The 17,689-nt window shown below is 50.1% G+C and overlaps 2 protein-coding genes across 2 annotated transcripts; both read right to left on the reverse strand.

Annotated features, from left to right (window-relative positions):
- Window positions 1-506: 506 nt before the first annotated feature.
- Window positions 507-9,698, reverse strand: LOC148834215 (butyrophilin subfamily 1 member A1-like). The gene is made up of 9 exons (XM_088916946.1): window positions 9,622-9,698; window positions 7,838-7,912; window positions 6,932-7,213; window positions 5,875-5,982; window positions 5,505-5,531; window positions 5,065-5,091; window positions 4,919-4,951; window positions 3,515-3,541; window positions 507-1,623 (listed from the first exon to the last, which is right to left on the reverse strand). Exons 2-9 carry the CDS (start codon window positions 7,908-7,910, stop codon window positions 1,037-1,039), a joined length of 1,164 nt encoding a protein of 387 aa, XP_088773072.1. The 5' UTR covers window positions 7,911-7,912; window positions 9,622-9,698; the 3' UTR covers window positions 507-1,036.
- A 2,153-nt stretch (window positions 9,699-11,851) lies between these two features.
- On the reverse strand, window positions 11,852-13,929 carry LOC148834216 (snaclec 5-like). The gene is made up of 2 exons (XM_088916972.1): window positions 13,378-13,929; window positions 11,852-12,936 (listed from the first exon to the last, which is right to left on the reverse strand). Exons 1-2 carry the CDS (start codon window positions 13,847-13,849, stop codon window positions 12,932-12,934), a joined length of 477 nt encoding a protein of 158 aa, XP_088773098.1. The 5' UTR covers window positions 13,850-13,929; the 3' UTR covers window positions 11,852-12,931.
- Between the last annotated feature and the right edge of the window lie 3,760 nt (window positions 13,930-17,689).

The following is a 17,689-nucleotide window of genomic DNA, read 5'->3' on the forward strand; positions in this document are numbered from 1 at the left end:
TTACAAACCTGATAATTTGCCGTTCTGGGAAGATTTGAGTTAATTACCAACTGCTGACTGATCAGAGTCTGCAGTCCTGCGCCTGGAGGGCTGGTGTGTCTGTGGGATTTCCCTCCACCTGGACTCTTAATGTGCTGTATCAATCAGCTCCTTGCTGGTTTGATGAAACTGACAACGTCTCCCAGCTCTTCAGGTGCTGGTGTCTGGGAGGGACCCCATAGGCCCTGGCCATGGGCTTGACCCGTGGATGGCCCAGCCACCAGGCAGTGCTGCTGTTCCCGTTCCTATATTCATCCATTCACACTGAGAAGCAGGACCATAATGGTGGTGCAGAAAGTGGACCCTGTGGCCATAGACTTGTAGCTGCAGTCTGCAGAACAAACACACACTGTGCATGGCCCTTAAACCACTGATCTTGGTTTTAAACGCTCTTCCCTGTATTTTCCCATCTGAGCACCTCTGGATCGTGTTTACTGTTGATCCTGAAGAAGTTCTCTTGACGCCCTTGAAGATTCTGAACACTTGTATTGCAGTCTTCTTTAGTCTGTAGTCCAAACATTAAAGAGACTCTGTTCCTCCAGCCTGTCAGTGTGGGACACTCCCTTCAGACTAAAGAGACTCAGTTCCTTCAGTCTGTCAGTGTAGGACACTCCCTTCAGACTATAATGTCTTGACTATAATTACTTTTATTGGCATGATATAGAGTTATTCCCCCACTGTGGGTGTGTCTGGTACAGATTCAAACCCCACTGTGGGTATGTCCAATACAGGGTCACTCCCTGCTGTGGGTGTATCTGATACAGTCACACCCTGCTGTGGGTGTCTAAACCAGTATCACTTCCCCCAGTGGGTGTGTCTGATATAGACTCAAACCCCACAGTAGGTGTGTCTGATACAGGATCACTCCCTGCTGTGGGTGTCTGATTCAAAGTCCCTCATACTGTGAAGGTGTCCAATACAGCATCAGTCCCACTGTGGGCTTGTCCGGTATTCTGTGACATAGTGTACATCAGTCTGTGAGTGCAAATAGGAGTGTTTAATCTCCACCGCTGACAGGGGGCAGCAGCACAAGCTCATTCTGCTTATCAATCGTCCAGAAGAATGGACACATCTTCGCTCCCTGTTTGAAGACCATGTCAGTGAAAGTGTAGATGTGTGTCCTGGTCTCCACACTGTAAAAAGACACCTGCCTCTCCTCGATGTCCACACACACCCCCACCCTCCTGGGCTGCAGACTGCAGTGAAGGGGGGTCACTGGGTCAGTAAGTGCAATGAGGCAAGAGGAATAACATCCCAGACCCCAGTAACCCTCCTGTGGGGTGAATTTGAACCCTCTTGTCCTCTGCGCAGACTCTCTGCTCACTCCGATTCTCCAGTCCTCATTCCCCTCCACCTCCCAGTAGTGTCTCCCGGAGGTGAAGCCCTGCCTGGCCAGGACACAGGGCTGGGAATTGAATCTGCGTGGGTTGGCAAAGTGATCCATCTGTTTTCCCAGGCTTACTCTCCTCCCTTCCTCGGACAAGCTGCTCTGGGAAACGATCCACCTGTCCAGTCTCATCCCCAGCCCATCCCGGGAGAGGACTAGTCCGCCGTGGGCTGTGTCCGGGTCCAGTGTGACCTCCCCTGAGGGAGAAGGAAACGGAAGATGTGGAATTGATGAGGAATTCAGAGAAAGCTTGAAGTTGATACTTGATAAGTATGAAAAGCATGAAAAGATCCTTTCTGGTCTGTGAGCACCCGTCCACACACTAGAGGAGTGTGAGCACATATCTGCACACTATAGAGGTTTGCGAGCACACGTCTGCACACTATAGAGGTCTGTGAGCACCCGTCCACACACACACTAGAGGTCTGTGAGCACCCGTCCACACACTATAGAGGTCTGTGAGCACCCGTCCACACACTATAGAGGTCTGTGAGCACCCATCCGCACACTATAGAGGTCTGTGAGCACCCGTCCACACACTATAGAGGTCTGTGAGCACCCATCCGCACACTATAGAGGTTTGTGAGCACACGTCTGCACACTATAGAGGTGCGAGCAGCCATCCACACACTATAGAGCTGTGTGAGCACCCATCCGCACACTATAGAGCTGTGTGAGCACCCGTCCGCACACTATAGAGGTGCGAGCAGCCATCCACACACTATAGAGCTGTGTGAGCACCCGTCCGCACACTATAGAGCTGTGTGAGCACCCGTCCACACACTATAGAGGTCTGTGAGCACCCGTCCACACACTATAGAGGTGCGAGCACCCGTCCGCACACTATAGAGCTGTGTGAGCATCCGTCTGCACACTATAGAGGTGCGAGCACCCCTCCGCAAACTATAGAGGTGTGAGCGTCCTTCCACACACTATAGAGGTCTGTGAGCACCCATCCACACACTATAGAGGTGCGAGCATCCTTCCACACACTATAGAGGTCTGTGAGCACGCATCCACACACTATAGAGGTGCGAGCATCCTTCCACACACTATAGAGGTGTGTGAGCACCTGTCCGCACACTATAGAGGTGCGAGCAGCCATCCGCACACTATAGAGGTGTGTCAGAGGGTCTCGTCAGTCATTAAGGGACAGTCCTGCCTAAGAGAGTCGATGCCCACCAACACACTTTGGACACCTTCTGTCCAGAAAGTTGAGCCAGACTGGTGCAGCTCGCTGGTCTCAGGGGGATGCCTTTTGCTCCCGGGTTCGATCCCAGATGAGCTGCTTTTGGGTGCTTTACACAAAGGGTGATGGGGGTGTGGAACGACCTGCCAGTCATGTTGTTGAAGCCGATAACCTGACGACTCTCAAGAAACAGCTGGATGAGAACCTGGGACCAATTAGTAACTAATAATCAAATGGGTTGGAGGGCAGAATGACCTCTTCTACTCTGTAACTGTTCTTGAATTCTTAAATTCAACATAATACTTTTAACATCTCTTTACCCCATGTAATGGGGATCCCTGAGGAACCAACTTTATAAACAGGAGAGGATCGCTCACCTCACCCGGGCCTCATCAGTACTAATTTACATTGAAGTTAAGAAGCACTTTAAAGTTCAACAGCTTCTCTTAATGTCTGCGCCTATCGTTATTCTGATTAGTGCATCTGAATACATTAGCACGCATCCTGCACATGCAGCAGATCCTAAACCCCCTACCTAAACATCTTATTCTGTAGATGCTTCATAACCCAAAGGAAGTTCTAGTGAATGAGGCCCCATGTCCAGGTGACTAGTGACATAATATTGACACTCCTGTGTCATTCTTAGTTAAACAAACCACTGTGTCAGTTAATGTCCAGGACCTTATGAGAACACCAGCTGGGCAGAGCAGAAAGACCCCAAAGTCACTCCTGTCCCAGGAAGAGGAGACTCCAAATTATACCCTTGTCGCAGGAACACAAACCTTCTGGGACCAATACATACAGCCCCGGGACTGTATTCAATAACCCCAGAAAACAGCCCCTGTGTATCACAACAGTAGTGTTTACTGTGTCTGTCGTCAACAGCAGATGGGACCTACCTGCAGCACTGCACATCCACTGCCACTCTGAAACACAGAGATATAGACACTGTTAATCACAGACACACACTGGAACACAGAGATACAGACACTGTTAATCACAGACACACACTGAACACAGAGATACAGACACTGTTAGTCACAGACACACACTGGAAACAGAGATACATACACTGTTCGTCACAGACACACACTGGAACACAGAGATACAGACACTGTTAGTCAGAGACACACACTGAACACAGAGATACAGACACTGTTAGTCACAGACACACACTGAACACAGAGATACAGACATTGTGAGTCACAGACACAAACTGGAACACAGAGATACAGACACTGTTAGTCACAGACACACACTGGAACACAGAGATACTGACACTGTTAGTCACAGACACACACTGGAACACAGAGATACAGATACTGTTAATCACAGACACACACTGGACACAGAGATACAGACACTGTTAGTCACAGACACACACTGGAACACAGAGATACTGACACTGTTAGTCACAGACACACACTGGAACACAGAGATACAGACACTGTTAATCACAGACACACACTGAACACAGAGATACAGACACTGTTAATCACAGACACACTGGAACACAGAGATACAGACACTGTTAATCACAGACACACACTGAACACAGAGATACAGACACTGTTAATCACAGACACACACTGGAACACAGAGATACAGACACTGTTAATCACAGACACACTGGAACACAGAGATACAGACACTGTTAATCACAGACACACTGAACACAGAGATACAGACACTGTTAATCACAGACACACACTGGAACACAGAGATACAGACACTGTTAATCACAGACACACACTGAACACAGAGATACAGACACTGTTAATCACAGACACACACTGGAACACAGAGATACAGACACTGTTAATCACAGACACACACTGAACACAGAGATACAGACACTGTTAATCACAGACACACACTGGAACACAGAGATACAGACACTGTTAATCACAGACACACTGAACACGGAGATACAGACACTGTTAATCACAGACACACACTGGAACACAGAGATACAGACACTGTTAATCACAGACACACACTGAACACAGAGATACACACACTGTTAGTCACAGACACACACTGAACACAGAGATACAGACACTGTTAGTCACAGACACACACTGAACACAGAGATACAGACACTGTTAGTCACAGACACACTGAACACAGAGATACAGACACTGTTAATCACAGACACACACTGGAACACAGAGATACAGACACTGTTAATCACAGACAAACACTGGAACACAGACATTGTGAGTCACAGACACACACTGGGCTCCACAATGGGAGTAAGGCATCAGTACAATCAGTGCTGTACGTCAGCAGTCTCCACACACCTGATTTAGGGACAGGAGTTCGCTTCACAGTATCTGTAGAGATAAAAGATGGGGATTGATGTGGTGTTCAGTCACACCGCACACTGTGTTCCAGGATGTTCAGTCAGTCACACCGTGTTCCAGGGATTTTATTAAACTAAACTTACCAATTTCTCGACGAAGTCCAAAATTCACTGCAAATTAAAGAAATTTGTATAAGACCGCAAAGTTTAATCACAACAAGTCAGGTAATATAAGTTACTTAATTTTCTGCTTAAGCGTGTAGAATTAGTGTTATAAATCTGTAAATAAGTGAACTCTGGGTGTTCAGTCAGTCCAGCCTGCTAATAATTCAATAACATTTCTGGCTTCCAGCTGTAATAGTGTTGAGATCACAGTCTCTATGTCTCTGCTTGAAGCAGTAGCCCAGACTGGATAGGAGTGCTAAGCACACAGAGAGGAGTGAGAGAGTGACCAGGCACCGCAGACAGGAGTGAGAGAGTGACGAGTCTCCGCAGAGAGGAGTGAGAGAGTGACCAGGCACCGCAGACAGGAGTGAGAGAGTGACTCCGGTGCGGCTCCAGGTCCTCTGCGTTGTGTGACTCACACTCAGATATCCACCGTCTCTCGAGCTCTGGAAAGAACACAGACAGCACAGTCACTCACAGCTGGCTTCCTGAGAGCGTCAGAGAGTGAGGCAGCGAGTGAGAGGGGTAAGAGGGAGTGAGGGAGGAGGAGAGGGAGTCGAGGAATAAGAGGGGGGAGAGAGAGAGAGGGGGGTGAGGGAGTGAGAGATTGACATGGAGAGTGGGAGTGAGAGAGGATGTGAGGGTGTATAACCTATTTCAGAGTGACACCGGTATGATACAATGGTGTCTGTTCGCTGACCCCTGTTCTCAAGAGCAGGGTGTCATGCAGTGGTGTTTAAACCACTCCTCACACAGACATTCAGACACACATCTCTAATGAGCACATACTGTCCATTCTCCTCCACTGGATCACCAGAAGTGCTGACGCTGCTACAGCCACAGCTGCTGCTACACAGAGAGCCACCATCCATCCAGAGGGTCCAGGGAAAAAGTCTCCTGGAAAACAGCACAGGAATGTGATCCCACAGGAACTGCCGGCATCTAGTAGCCTGGATCTCCCACAATAAGGCAAAGATGCATGGGAGCAGACATCTCAAACTGCTGGAAATCACTAGCTGTGTCAGCATAAAAAACAAAAGAGAACTTCTGGTTATCGATGTAGCAAACACACGGGAAACGACGTCATCGAGGCTGAGTGGGAAATCCAACTTCCTGTTACCGCATGCAGGCAGGTTGCGCCACAAGAGGGGTGTCTTGATGACGGCCTGCCACTAGAGGCCGCTACAACGGACTTGCCGATATCAAACGGCCCAGGTGCGGTGGGACAGTTCCCCCAGCTGCAGAACTGACTGGAAGGACACGGACCTGGGTTAAATCAGAGTCCAGTCATCTCTGGTCTTCTGTGGGTGGAGCAGTGCGGATGACAACCAAACGGATCAGCAGTAAACAGCAGTGCAGAGGTGTCGATCCCTCAGTGTGCTGCGAAACTGCCCGAAATAAAGACGGGTCACTGGTCTGGATGCTCAGAAGACTCCGTCCAGGTGGCGCAGTGGTCATATCAGCGCTGCCTCACAGCTCTGGGGCCCTGGGCGCAGCTCCTGAGGTGCTGTCTGTGTGGGTGGAGTTCGCATGTTCTCCCTGCATTCACACGGGTCTCCTCCCACACTCCAAAGACGTGCTGGCAGGCTTCTCGGAAAATCGGCCCAGGCGGGAGCGCATGCGTTTGTATGTGTGTCTGTCTGCCCTGTGACGGACAGGCGTCCTGCCCAGGGTGAACCCTGTCTTGTGCCCAGTGCTTGCTGGGATAGACTCTAGCTCCCCCACGACCCTGTACTGGATAAAGCTGTTTGAAAATGGATGAAGTGGGAATGAGTTTTGTCTTGCTGTAATGACTAAAACATAAATTCTGAAAACTCAAGAAATATTGTCCTAGTACGATACTCACTGGGTATGTGGAGCCGAGATTCCCAGTCTGGTCCAGGTTGGGCACTTCGGACCAGACAGGAGAAGATGTTGGACTCCTGCTGGACTGGGATGTAGCTGCTGACACTGAGGAGCCCCTGACTGTCCCTCTCCACTGTGCTGTTGGACAGTGAGGTCACATCATGTCCATCCCTGTCTGTCCAGATCACTGCCGGTGCAGGGAACCAGCCCTCTGCTCTGCACAGCAGCTGGGTCTGACCTCCTCCAGGGGAGTGGAGAGACACTGAGGGCTGGGAGCCCAGGGCTGTGGATTCGTCACAAGAGGAGATATTTCACAGCTGATAAAAACATATTGAAGTAAAATATTTCTACACTGTGCTTTCAGAACACAGGATAGACAAGGGCAGGCTTCCCATCAACAGTCTGAAGTTTCTGTACATTACAACTCGCACAATTTGTCCGTTATATTCTAATTTCTAAAAGCAGAAGCAGTGACTGTATATCCACTCGGACTCGGAGATCACTGTCAACTAACTAAATTGTTCAAGTATCAGGTGGTCACGTCTGTGTCCAGGAGACACCTGGCTGCAGACAAACGTGCTTTAATGACTGCTGAGTTGAGTTGTGTAGTACTGTGTTCAGTTGTGTTGAAATGTGTGCTGTTGTGCTGTCTTGTGTAGTGTTCAGTTGCATGCTGGACTGCGTTTACGTTGCACTGTGCTGAATTGTTTCGTATTGAATTCTGTTCTGTTGTCTAGAAAGAAAGAAGTCGGGGTATCAGCTTCACCGCTGCGGCTGGGCAGCCTGTTCCACGCTCCCACCACCCTTTGTGTAACACACTGTCTCCTGTTCTCAGTTTCAAACGCTCTTCCCCGTAGTTCCCATTCTCAGTGCCCTAGAGGATTTTGAACACTTGGACTCTTCCTACCTGATCCAGTCGCAGGAATCCTGACGAGAAGCAGCAGAATCACAAGGAGATGCTTGGACTCACCAGACACCATCACTGAAAGAGATCCACCGATTACTGCACGCCTCCATGTCACAGTACAAGTCCATTGGCTTCAACCACATCGCTGGCCAGCTTGTTCCCCGCTCCCACCACCCTTGGTGCAGAGTAGAGTCTCCAATCCTGAAAGGAGGATCTCAACCAGCTGTTTCTTGAGAGAAGCCAAAGTATCAGCTTCAGCAGCGTGGCTGACCCACACTTTTCCTACACATGCGGACTATCCGGACACGATCCCGTCTGATTCCATGAAACACCTGGGACCTTTCCATGACACGCAATTTGGGAAACACTGCAGCAGAAACATCTACACTAGAATATCGTGTTCCATTCCGGTCAACACAGCACAGAAAAGAAATTACAGCTGCAGAAGGAGCACCAAAAATAATGATTGCTGTTCTCAGGCGACTGTCTGATACCAGCTGGGTAAAGATATTAAATCTCTTCAGGTTTGACGGAGACGGAGACGAGACCGGACCCCAGTATATAAAATCCTCAGGAGTTTTCACACTCCACAGTGAAACAACTGCAAACTAAAGAGGAATTAATTTTGGATGGATACATTAATTTACCCAAAGAGTGGTGGGTGACTGGAACAGGCTTCCCAGGCAGGTGGTTGAGGCCCAAACTCTGGTGCTGGACTAGCGCGGTTCAGTCCACAGTGGGATCAATCTCAACTTTCCGGCGGTTTTACAGCTCCTGAACACTTGCCTTTCAGTAGAAAAAACAACGACACTTCTGAAGCTTTCAGTCTTTTTAGTCACATTAAACAATCCAATGAGGTCTGCCTCCTGCCTCGACACGCTGTTCACTAAGATTCCCAGGACTCTTCGTCTGACTCGCGCAGGGCACAGGGCAGCGTCTCCCCAGCTCTCTCTTCCCCTTTCTGGGCGAGGAACTGCGCAATCGCGGCCGACGCGCCTGGGCTTTCTTGAATTGCTGCAGCGTGGTCAGACTCTCTTGTTGTTCGGGGAATCTTCACCTCCTGGCAGCGAGCTGCAGAAACCTCTCAGCCCACCCAGCCCGTGTGGCACTTAGTAGTTAACTGTTCCCCGGATCTCATCCAGCTGTGTCTATGGAAGAATCCAGGGGATCGGCTTCTACAACATGGCTGGGCAGCTTGTTCCACACTCCCACCACCCTCTGTGTAAAGAAGAGCCTCCTGCAGTCAGTGTGGAAACTATACTGTAAAAAGGCGCCGCTCTTCGGATGAGACGTAAAACCAAGGTCTTGACTTTCCATGGTCATTAAAAATCCCAGGGTGTTTCTTGAGAAGAGTAGGGGTGTTACCCCAGAGTCCTGGCCAAATTTCCCCCTGGCCTTTATCAATCATGGCCTCCTAATAATCCCCCTCTCTGAACTGGCTTCATCACTCTGCTCTCCTCCCCACTGAGAGCTGGTGTGTGTGAGCAGACTGGAGCATCATCCAGGTGGATGCTGCACACTGGTGCTGGTGGAGGGGATCTCCATTACCTGTAAAGAGCTTTGAGTGGAGTGTGTCCAGAAGAGCGCTATATAAGTGTGAGGATATTAATTAGGCATTTACATATAGTACAGTATTTCCCTGCCACGATTAAGGACAGTATCAGGCACTGTAGACCACCAACTGATATTACTCTGAAATAAAGCGAATCACAGCTATATCACGATGTACGCAAGCTCTCGGAACACACGCGTACTACGCACAGTCAAGGGCGTTTCCCGCTTACCTGTACCTGTACCTGTACACGCAACATCACAAGGCGAACGGCGCTCCGAGTCCGACGTGCGGAGCACGGCTCCAGTCTCTCCAGGAGATATCGTTATGTGCCCTTGAACTTCCCTAAACACGCAGTCACATGAGAAGAAACAAGATGTAGGAAAACCACACACTGCCGTCACCCGGACAGGAACTGGCGTTAATTTTTCACATATATATATACAGTATATACGGACAGTGTGGCGCGGGAAAAAAAAAACTTCTCGGATTGAAAGAGAAGCGCCAAGTTTCTAGTTTCTTCCGGGCAAGTCGGTCGCTCGTCCGTGTGAGGTACGTTAACTGAAGTGAAACAGCGTGTAAGGAAAAGACGACTGATTCCGTCGCGTTATTTTGTAGTCCGTCCCGTGAAGTATCGGAGCTGAGGTTTCACATGCAAAGCCCGAAACGGAGAGCCTGGCAGGTCGGATACCCGCGCCTGCTGGACAAACCCGGCCCATCGGTGGCAGTCTCAGAATTCAGTCTAAGGCGACTCTCGACGCCACAAGCGGATCTTCAGTGTGAATTCATTACTGGGGGGGGGGGGAGACGTGTGCAAGTACCCAAGTGAAATCGCACAACCATGCCGCTGAGTAGTGCTTCATGATAGAAGATAACGACTTGCAGACAGTAAAACAGGTGGCCTACAGTACCTCAACACTCACTTTACACCACAGCACGACGGTAACAAGCCCAAACAAACGATCCATGCACACAACATAACCCTTAGCCCACTAGACAGTTGTCAGGAGACATAATTCCACACCATTTCAACCAACCTGCAAAATCAGTGCAGCAACTCAAGTAAAAATACACCAAAACAGGCGACAGTCTTTACTGCTTAAGAACACTAAACAAAATATGGCCATAATCCCAACTAGCCACGCCAGAAAACCACCCATTCAAGAAGTCATTTTAGCATGCCCGTAGTCAACAAAGTTGTAGTCTTCTATCCGTAGAGTTCAACCTCCTGAGCAGCTTTTCCTTCCATTCTCCACGGAATTTGCTGGATAAATCCCTTTTGAAGGCCAACTGGATCCACCGGGCTTTCCGACCGTGCGTCACGCTACGCCCATGTTCCGGAAATCCGTCCCTCAGAGACGCCAGCGCGGGTGTGAATGCGGTCAGCCCGGCGGGCAGCGTCTCGGGAACGCTGGGGTGGCTCTGAACAAGTCTCTCCCGGGGCAGTTGTTTGCCGTCGGAGCCTGTCAGCCGCTCACTCTGTGCTCTGTGTGGGTCCTAATGCCCCAGTATAGTGACGGGGACAATATATTGTAAAAAGGCGCTGTCCTTCAGATGAGATGTAAAACCAAGGTCCTGACTCTGATAACTCCTGATAACCCCCCTCTCTGAACTGTGCCCCCCCCCGTGGCGCCAGGCCCAATCCTGACCTTGCCTGTCCGCGAAGGTTTCGACACGGCCGGCCCGAAAGAGGAAGTTGCAGCGCTTGTGCGTTTAAGCAATCCGGTCCGACTGAGCCGCGTCATGGGCAGGACGGCTGACGCAGCGCTGGGGCCCTGGGTTCAGGTCCTGGGGTGCTGTCTGTGTGGAGTTTCACGCGGGTTTCTTCCAGCTGCTCTGGCTTCCTCCCTCATGGTTAATGGTTAATGGTCTTCTGCAAAGACGTGCCCAGGTGTGATTGTGTGTGTCTGTGTGTGCCCTGTGACGGACTGGCGTCTCGTCGAGATTGTACCCTGTCTCGCGCCCGGTGCTTGCTGGGATAGACTCCGGCCCCCCTGAGGCCTGTACGTGATAAGGCTGTTAGACTGGATGCGCTGTGTCTGTTAACTGCCATGATTATTGTGGGGATAATGGTTTAACCCAGTGTCTCCCCCCCCACCCCCACCCCCCAGCGCCAACAGGACCGCAGACAGCGGCCGCCATTGACGCGAGCGACCCCACCCCACGCTTCCACCTCAGGCACAGGCGACACCACTGCATTTCTGGGTCTGCTCCCTGCTGTGCTTGGTGTTGTGTCTGCTCCGCGCTGTGCTGGGTGTTGTGTCTGCTCCGCGCTGTGCTGGGTATTGTGTCTGTCTGCTCTGTGCTTGGTGTTGTGTCTGCTCCGCGCTGTGCTGGGTGTTGTGTCTGTCTGCTCTGTGCTTGGTGTTGTGTCTGCTCCGTGCTGTGCTGGGTGTTGTGTTTGCAGACACACACACACACACACACACACAGTCAGGCTGCAGAACGCCTGCCAAGGGTTCTGTCAAGAGCAGAATTTTATTGTTCCCATCTCTGGGGAAATGAACACAAATCAGCCAGTGGAGAATCACAACTTCCAGACATCTGTCTTAGTAACTGAGATATTTCTGTCCCACCACCTTCTAGACACCTCCTCCACCATCAAGTCTGCTTCTGACAACAGAGATCCTGGCCATTGTGTTAAAGTGTGGAGGTGACACATCACACCCATTGGGTTGCTGATAAAGATCCCTCCGGTGTCTCTCTCTCTGGGCTCAAAGTGGAGTCAATCGGTAGAGCTGTGGACCGCAGTAAATCTCTAGAGCCTCACACATTAACACATCCTACAGCACCGCCTCAGGGGAGATGAACAAAATCTGGGAATTGTGTCTGTTGTATGTTTTAGTTAAATCTGGTAACTATCATTAAAGCTGTGTAATATGAAATAATGTCCTGTCTTACAGCAATCTGAGCAAAGCATTGCTGATTAATCAATTAACAAAGGGAGGAGCACTAAATGACCCCCACCCTCACCTGCTCAGTTACTAATTCTACACGATTTGCATTATGACTGAACAGAAGCCATTTAAAGTGAAACAAAGATATGAATTTACTGGATGACTTTCAAAAGCCTTGATCTCAAAGGATGTGTAAACTTGTCTTTATATCTCTTTAAATGCCTGTCTCAAAATAAAATAACCAGACTGTAATGTTCACACTCATAAATAATTTCATTTCTTTTACTTTTTGTGTAACTAAGTTGTCTCTGTTTAGCTTTTCACTTTAACTTGTTCCAAATTCATAGAGAAAACTGTTATGTAATTTAATTTTGGAATTCAAAGCCTTAAACACCACCCAGTCAATTAATAAAATCTATTTGTGACAATAAAAACACTTTAAAAATCTATAAGGTTTTTTGTATCAGGAAACCTACTGTAACAGAAAAGTAAAACTACCATCTCCAATGGGCTGTAAAACTGAGCCAGGGCCAGCAGGGGGCACCAGAGTCACAGCTCCCAGAGCCCCAGAGCTGCCCAGTCCTCCTGCCTGTGCCTGGAGAGATGCTGCTGCTGTCAGACTCTGCCTGGGGGTCTCTGGAGACACTAAGCTGTGGAGGCAACACAGAACCACACAGTTAGAAAAGCACACAGGTGCTGCACTGCCCCCTGCTGGACTGGGGGAGTCACTGCTAATAAATGTCCAATGTAGGACACACACACCCTGGTCAAGACACTATTTCATCACTGGACACACACACTCTGGACAGGACAGCAGTCCATCACAGGATACACACACACACACTCTGGAGAGGACAGCAGTCCATCACAGGACACACACACCCTAGACAGGACACTAGTCCATCACAGGACACACACACTCTGGACAGGACAGCAGTCCATCACAGGACACACACACACACTCTGAACAGGACACTAGTCCATCACAGGACACACACACCCTGGACAGGACACTAGTCCCTCACAGGACACACAGAAGGACGAGTGCTGTTGAGCACAGGTCCTCCATGAGCTCTGCAGTGACAGGTTACCTGTGTAGCAGAGGAAGTTGAGCTTCTCCTCACAGCCCAGCGCGGCCCAGCTGGAGGTCTCAGTGGACATGGCTCCACAGCGGCCCGACTGGGGGCACTGGGGCTGCTCTCCCCGCGCCCACGCGGTGTACCCCAGGGGCTCCCTGTTCACCCAGAACCAGGAGCCGGATACGAAGCTCTGCCTGAGGCCCAGCCACACGTGGGGAGACTGGGCGCCTTCCACCTCCAGGGCGGCGAGGTCCTGCTCCGTCTGAGAGAGGACGCTGGTGAGGTCAGTGTGGTGAGTCCTGCAGTAGTCCAGCGCCTCCTCCCAGCTCCTGTTCTCCTTCACCAGCAAGCTGCCCAGCCATGCTGATGAAACCAATAACCCGACTGCTCTCAAAAAAACACCAGGATGAGATCCTCCAGTCAGGACAGGATGCACTTCTTTGCACAAGGAGTGGTGGGAGTGTGGAACAAGCTGCCCATCCATGCTGATGAAACCAATAACCTGACTGCTCTCAAAAAACACCAGGATGAGATCCTCCAAGACCACAGATGATTATATATAACCTGTAACACAGAATATGAGTTGTTAAGGTCTGTCAGATCAGAACAAGTCTCATGTCAATAATTAGCCCCATTCAACTACATCAAGATTTCGCACTGCAGCAGAATCACAACAGATGATCTACTTTGTCATTAGATATGTAGAGGAAAACTACACAAAGTTCAACCCAAAATAAGTCCAATAAAACTCTATACTCCTCTCCCACCTGAGCCATCACCCGCTGCAGACCGTAATGAGGATCTGCTGCTGAGATCGGAGACCTGGGGCTGTGACTGTTCCCAAGCGTCTTTCAGGACCCTGTGCAGACGACATGATCCGGAAGGGAGTGGACACACACAGGGGGGAGACGAGGAACTGGGCTGGTGGAGGAACCGGGGGGACGTGACGAAGGTGCTCCGGGGGGGCGTGGTCCAGGCGAACAGTCCAGAATGGGAGTCTGAAGGGAAGTCCAGTGCAGGCGAAGGTCCAGAGCTGGGTGATCAATCCAAGATGAACGAAACAAAGTTAGAAGCCGGAGCGGGATCCGGCGAGGGGGGGAACGGGACCAGGCGCTCCAGGTCCCGGGCTCGGCTGGTTCAGGACACCTAGGAGGCGAATGCCACCCGAGCTGCGGACGTAGGGCGACTCGGTGATAGGCGAGCCTCCGGGCATCCGAGTTCCAATGCAGAGCCTGGGACAGAGTGAGCGTCTGGCTTCTGTAGGGAGGCTGGAACCGGGAGCAGGTGCACTAAATCAACTCAAAAGTGAACAAGCCGGAGCACCTTAAGGAGGAGGGACTACAGTCATGACGGTGACTGAAGGTGCTATACAAGGTGTTGTAGTGTTGTCAAAGCCTTATTGTGACTGTGACTGGGCAATTTCTGATCCCGCAAAGGGAGTTGGCCAGTTGGGAGGTTTCACGGTTTTCTCTACAGCCCATTCAGAGCATTACTGCGGCAGTTGAGAATTTTCATCTGCTTCAGATCGTCCACCAACACCGCAATGGAAAAAAAACATCCAATCTAATTTCTCTGTCTCCCCTCACACGTTCTGTTTAGGGTGCAGCAATGGCTTTAAACGTGACAGAGGGCGGGGAGAGCTCTTTTTTCGTGTCCCGAGCCATTGTGTGCCGAGCGCACAGAGAAGTGCTGCACTCCGGGGGCTCATTATCCTTAGCAAAGGAGGAAAGCCCACATTGCCAGTGTCATAACCACTGTACCAACCTGGAAGAGTGCTGGCTGGGCATGAAACCTGGTGCAGGCGAGCTTGCTGGGACAGACAGGCAGGGCAGCACAGAGCCAGCGAGCACAGTCCAAGCCGAGAAGTCTGTCGCACAGGAGAGGACTCGTGAGGTCGAGCGGCCGGGATCAAGCACGAGAGGACGCTAGCGAAAGACAAGGGTGATGCAGGGATAAGATAAGATGACGATGATGGTGATGATATTGATGGTAGTGATGACGATGATGACCTTGATGGTAATGGTAATGATGATCTTGATGATAGAGATGATGATGATGACCTTGATGGTAATGGTAATGATGATCTTGATGATAGAGATGATGATGATGACCTTGATGGTAGTGATGACGATGATGACCTTGATGGTAATGGTAATGATGATCTTGATGATAGAGATGATGATGATGACCTTGATGGTAGAGATGATGACCTTGATGGTAATGGTAATGATGATCTTGATGATAGAGATGATGATGATGACCTTGATGGTAGTGATGACGATGATGACCTTGATGGTAATGGTAATGATGATCTTGATGATAGAGATGATGATGATGACCTTGATGGTAGTGATGACGATGATGACCTTGATGGTAATGGTAATGATGATCTTGATGATAGAGATGATGATGATGATGACCTTGATGGTAGAGATGATGACCTTGATGGTAATGGTAATGATGATCTTGATGATAGAGATGATGATGATGACCTTGATGGTAATGGTAATGATGATCTTGATGATAGAGATGATGATGATGACCTTGATGGTAGTGATGACGATGATGACCTTGGTGGTAATGGTAATGATGATCTTGATGATAGAGATGATGATGATGATCTTCTCTGTTGGAGACTGAAGATATTCAAATCCTTTAGCCTGTCAGTGTAGGACACTCCCTTCAGACTAAAGAGACTCAGTTCCTTCAGCCTGTCAGTGTGGGACACTCCCTTCAGACTAAAGAGTCACAGGGGTGCCAGAGCCTAACCCAGCAAGCAACAAGCACAGGGCAGGATACAACCTGGACAGGACACCAGTCCATCTCAGGACACTCACAGACACCGGGGACAGTCTTCTCAGGAGCCAGTTAACCTACCAGCCTGACTTTGGAACATAGGATGAAACCAGAGCATGCGAGAGAAACCCACATGGATGCAAGGAGAACATGCAAACTCCACACAGCCAGCAACCCAGGTCCAGAACTGAACCCAGGTCCCCAGAGCTGCAAGGCAGCAATGCTCACCACTGTGCTGTCACCATGCCAACCTACATTGTACACAATCTTCTAAATGCGGCCTAACTATTGTGTTATACTATTTTATCTCCCTTCGCTTTAAATCCTACAATTTCATCATATCCCAATATTTTGTGTGCCTTCTCAGTTGGCTCACCACGTGGTCTACAAAATGTAAATGATGTGGCCACATAAACTCCTCAGTCTTTTTCATAAGTAACCTCTTCCAGCTCGGTGTTTTCCAGTTTTGTATCAATAGTTTATATTTTTGCTACCTGAATGCAAAACCCCGCACCTGTGTGCATCACATGCCAGCTCCAGACACAGTTCAGCCGCACTGCTCTGTGGGAAACAGGAAAAGAGAAAGAGACAGAGCACTCTGCTCCTTCCTGCTTCCTGCTCTATAGGTGGCGCTAAACGGTCAGGTGGTTCGAAACGGTCAGGCCTCTCTGGCGTGTGGGCAGAAGCATCCCAGCAGCTGATGATAGAAAGCAACAGTTAAGCTGTGGGGCAGCTGGGAGCAGTCCCATTTACATAGTCCATTGCTGACCGCTAGTTGCTGTCCAGTGGAAGACTCTGGCACTGTTTGGAAAGCCCAAATCTCCGGGCACGGTCGCAGGCTGTCACACTGCGGTGGCTCCGAGTGGAGGCCGAGAGTGCTTTCAAAAACAACAAACAGCTGCAAAAACAAAATGAGGAGAAGCATTTCCATAGGTGGCAGAGCAGGAATTTGCATTCTGGGATGTGGAAAAGGCTCCTCTCACTGTCGAAAAGGCGTACACAGCAGTACTGCACTGAGAGCAGCCCAGCTACAGACCAAGACACACTGGCACACAGCAGCACTGAGGACACACTGAGACACGGCAGCCCTGAGGACAGACAGAGACACGGCAGCACTGAGGACAGACTGGGACACGGCAGCACCGAGGACAGACTGGGACACGGCAGCACCGAGGACAGACTGGGACAGACCGAGACACGGCAGCCCTGTGGACAGACCGAGACACGGCAGCCCTGTGGACAGACCGAGACACGGCAGCACTGAGTACAGACTGAGACACGGCAGCACTGAGGACAGACTGAGACACGGCAGCACTGAGGACAGACTGAGACACAGCAGCCCTGAGGACAGACTAAGAAACAGCAGCACTGAGGACAGACTGAGACAGACTGGGACCCAGTTCTGGGACACAGCAGCACTGAGGACAAGGTGTCAGACGCGAAGCTGAGCAGGTAGGAGCCCATCTCACTGTCTATAGGAGCCCCACCCTGACCAGGGTGAGCGATCAGTCACTGGGCACAGAGAGAG

Source organism: Atractosteus spatula, chromosome 5 (genome assembly GCF_055471065.1).
Source record: "Atractosteus spatula isolate fAtrSpa1 chromosome 5, fAtrSpa1.hap1, whole genome shotgun sequence".
NCBI lineage: Eukaryota > Metazoa > Chordata > Actinopteri > Semionotiformes > Lepisosteidae > Atractosteus > Atractosteus spatula.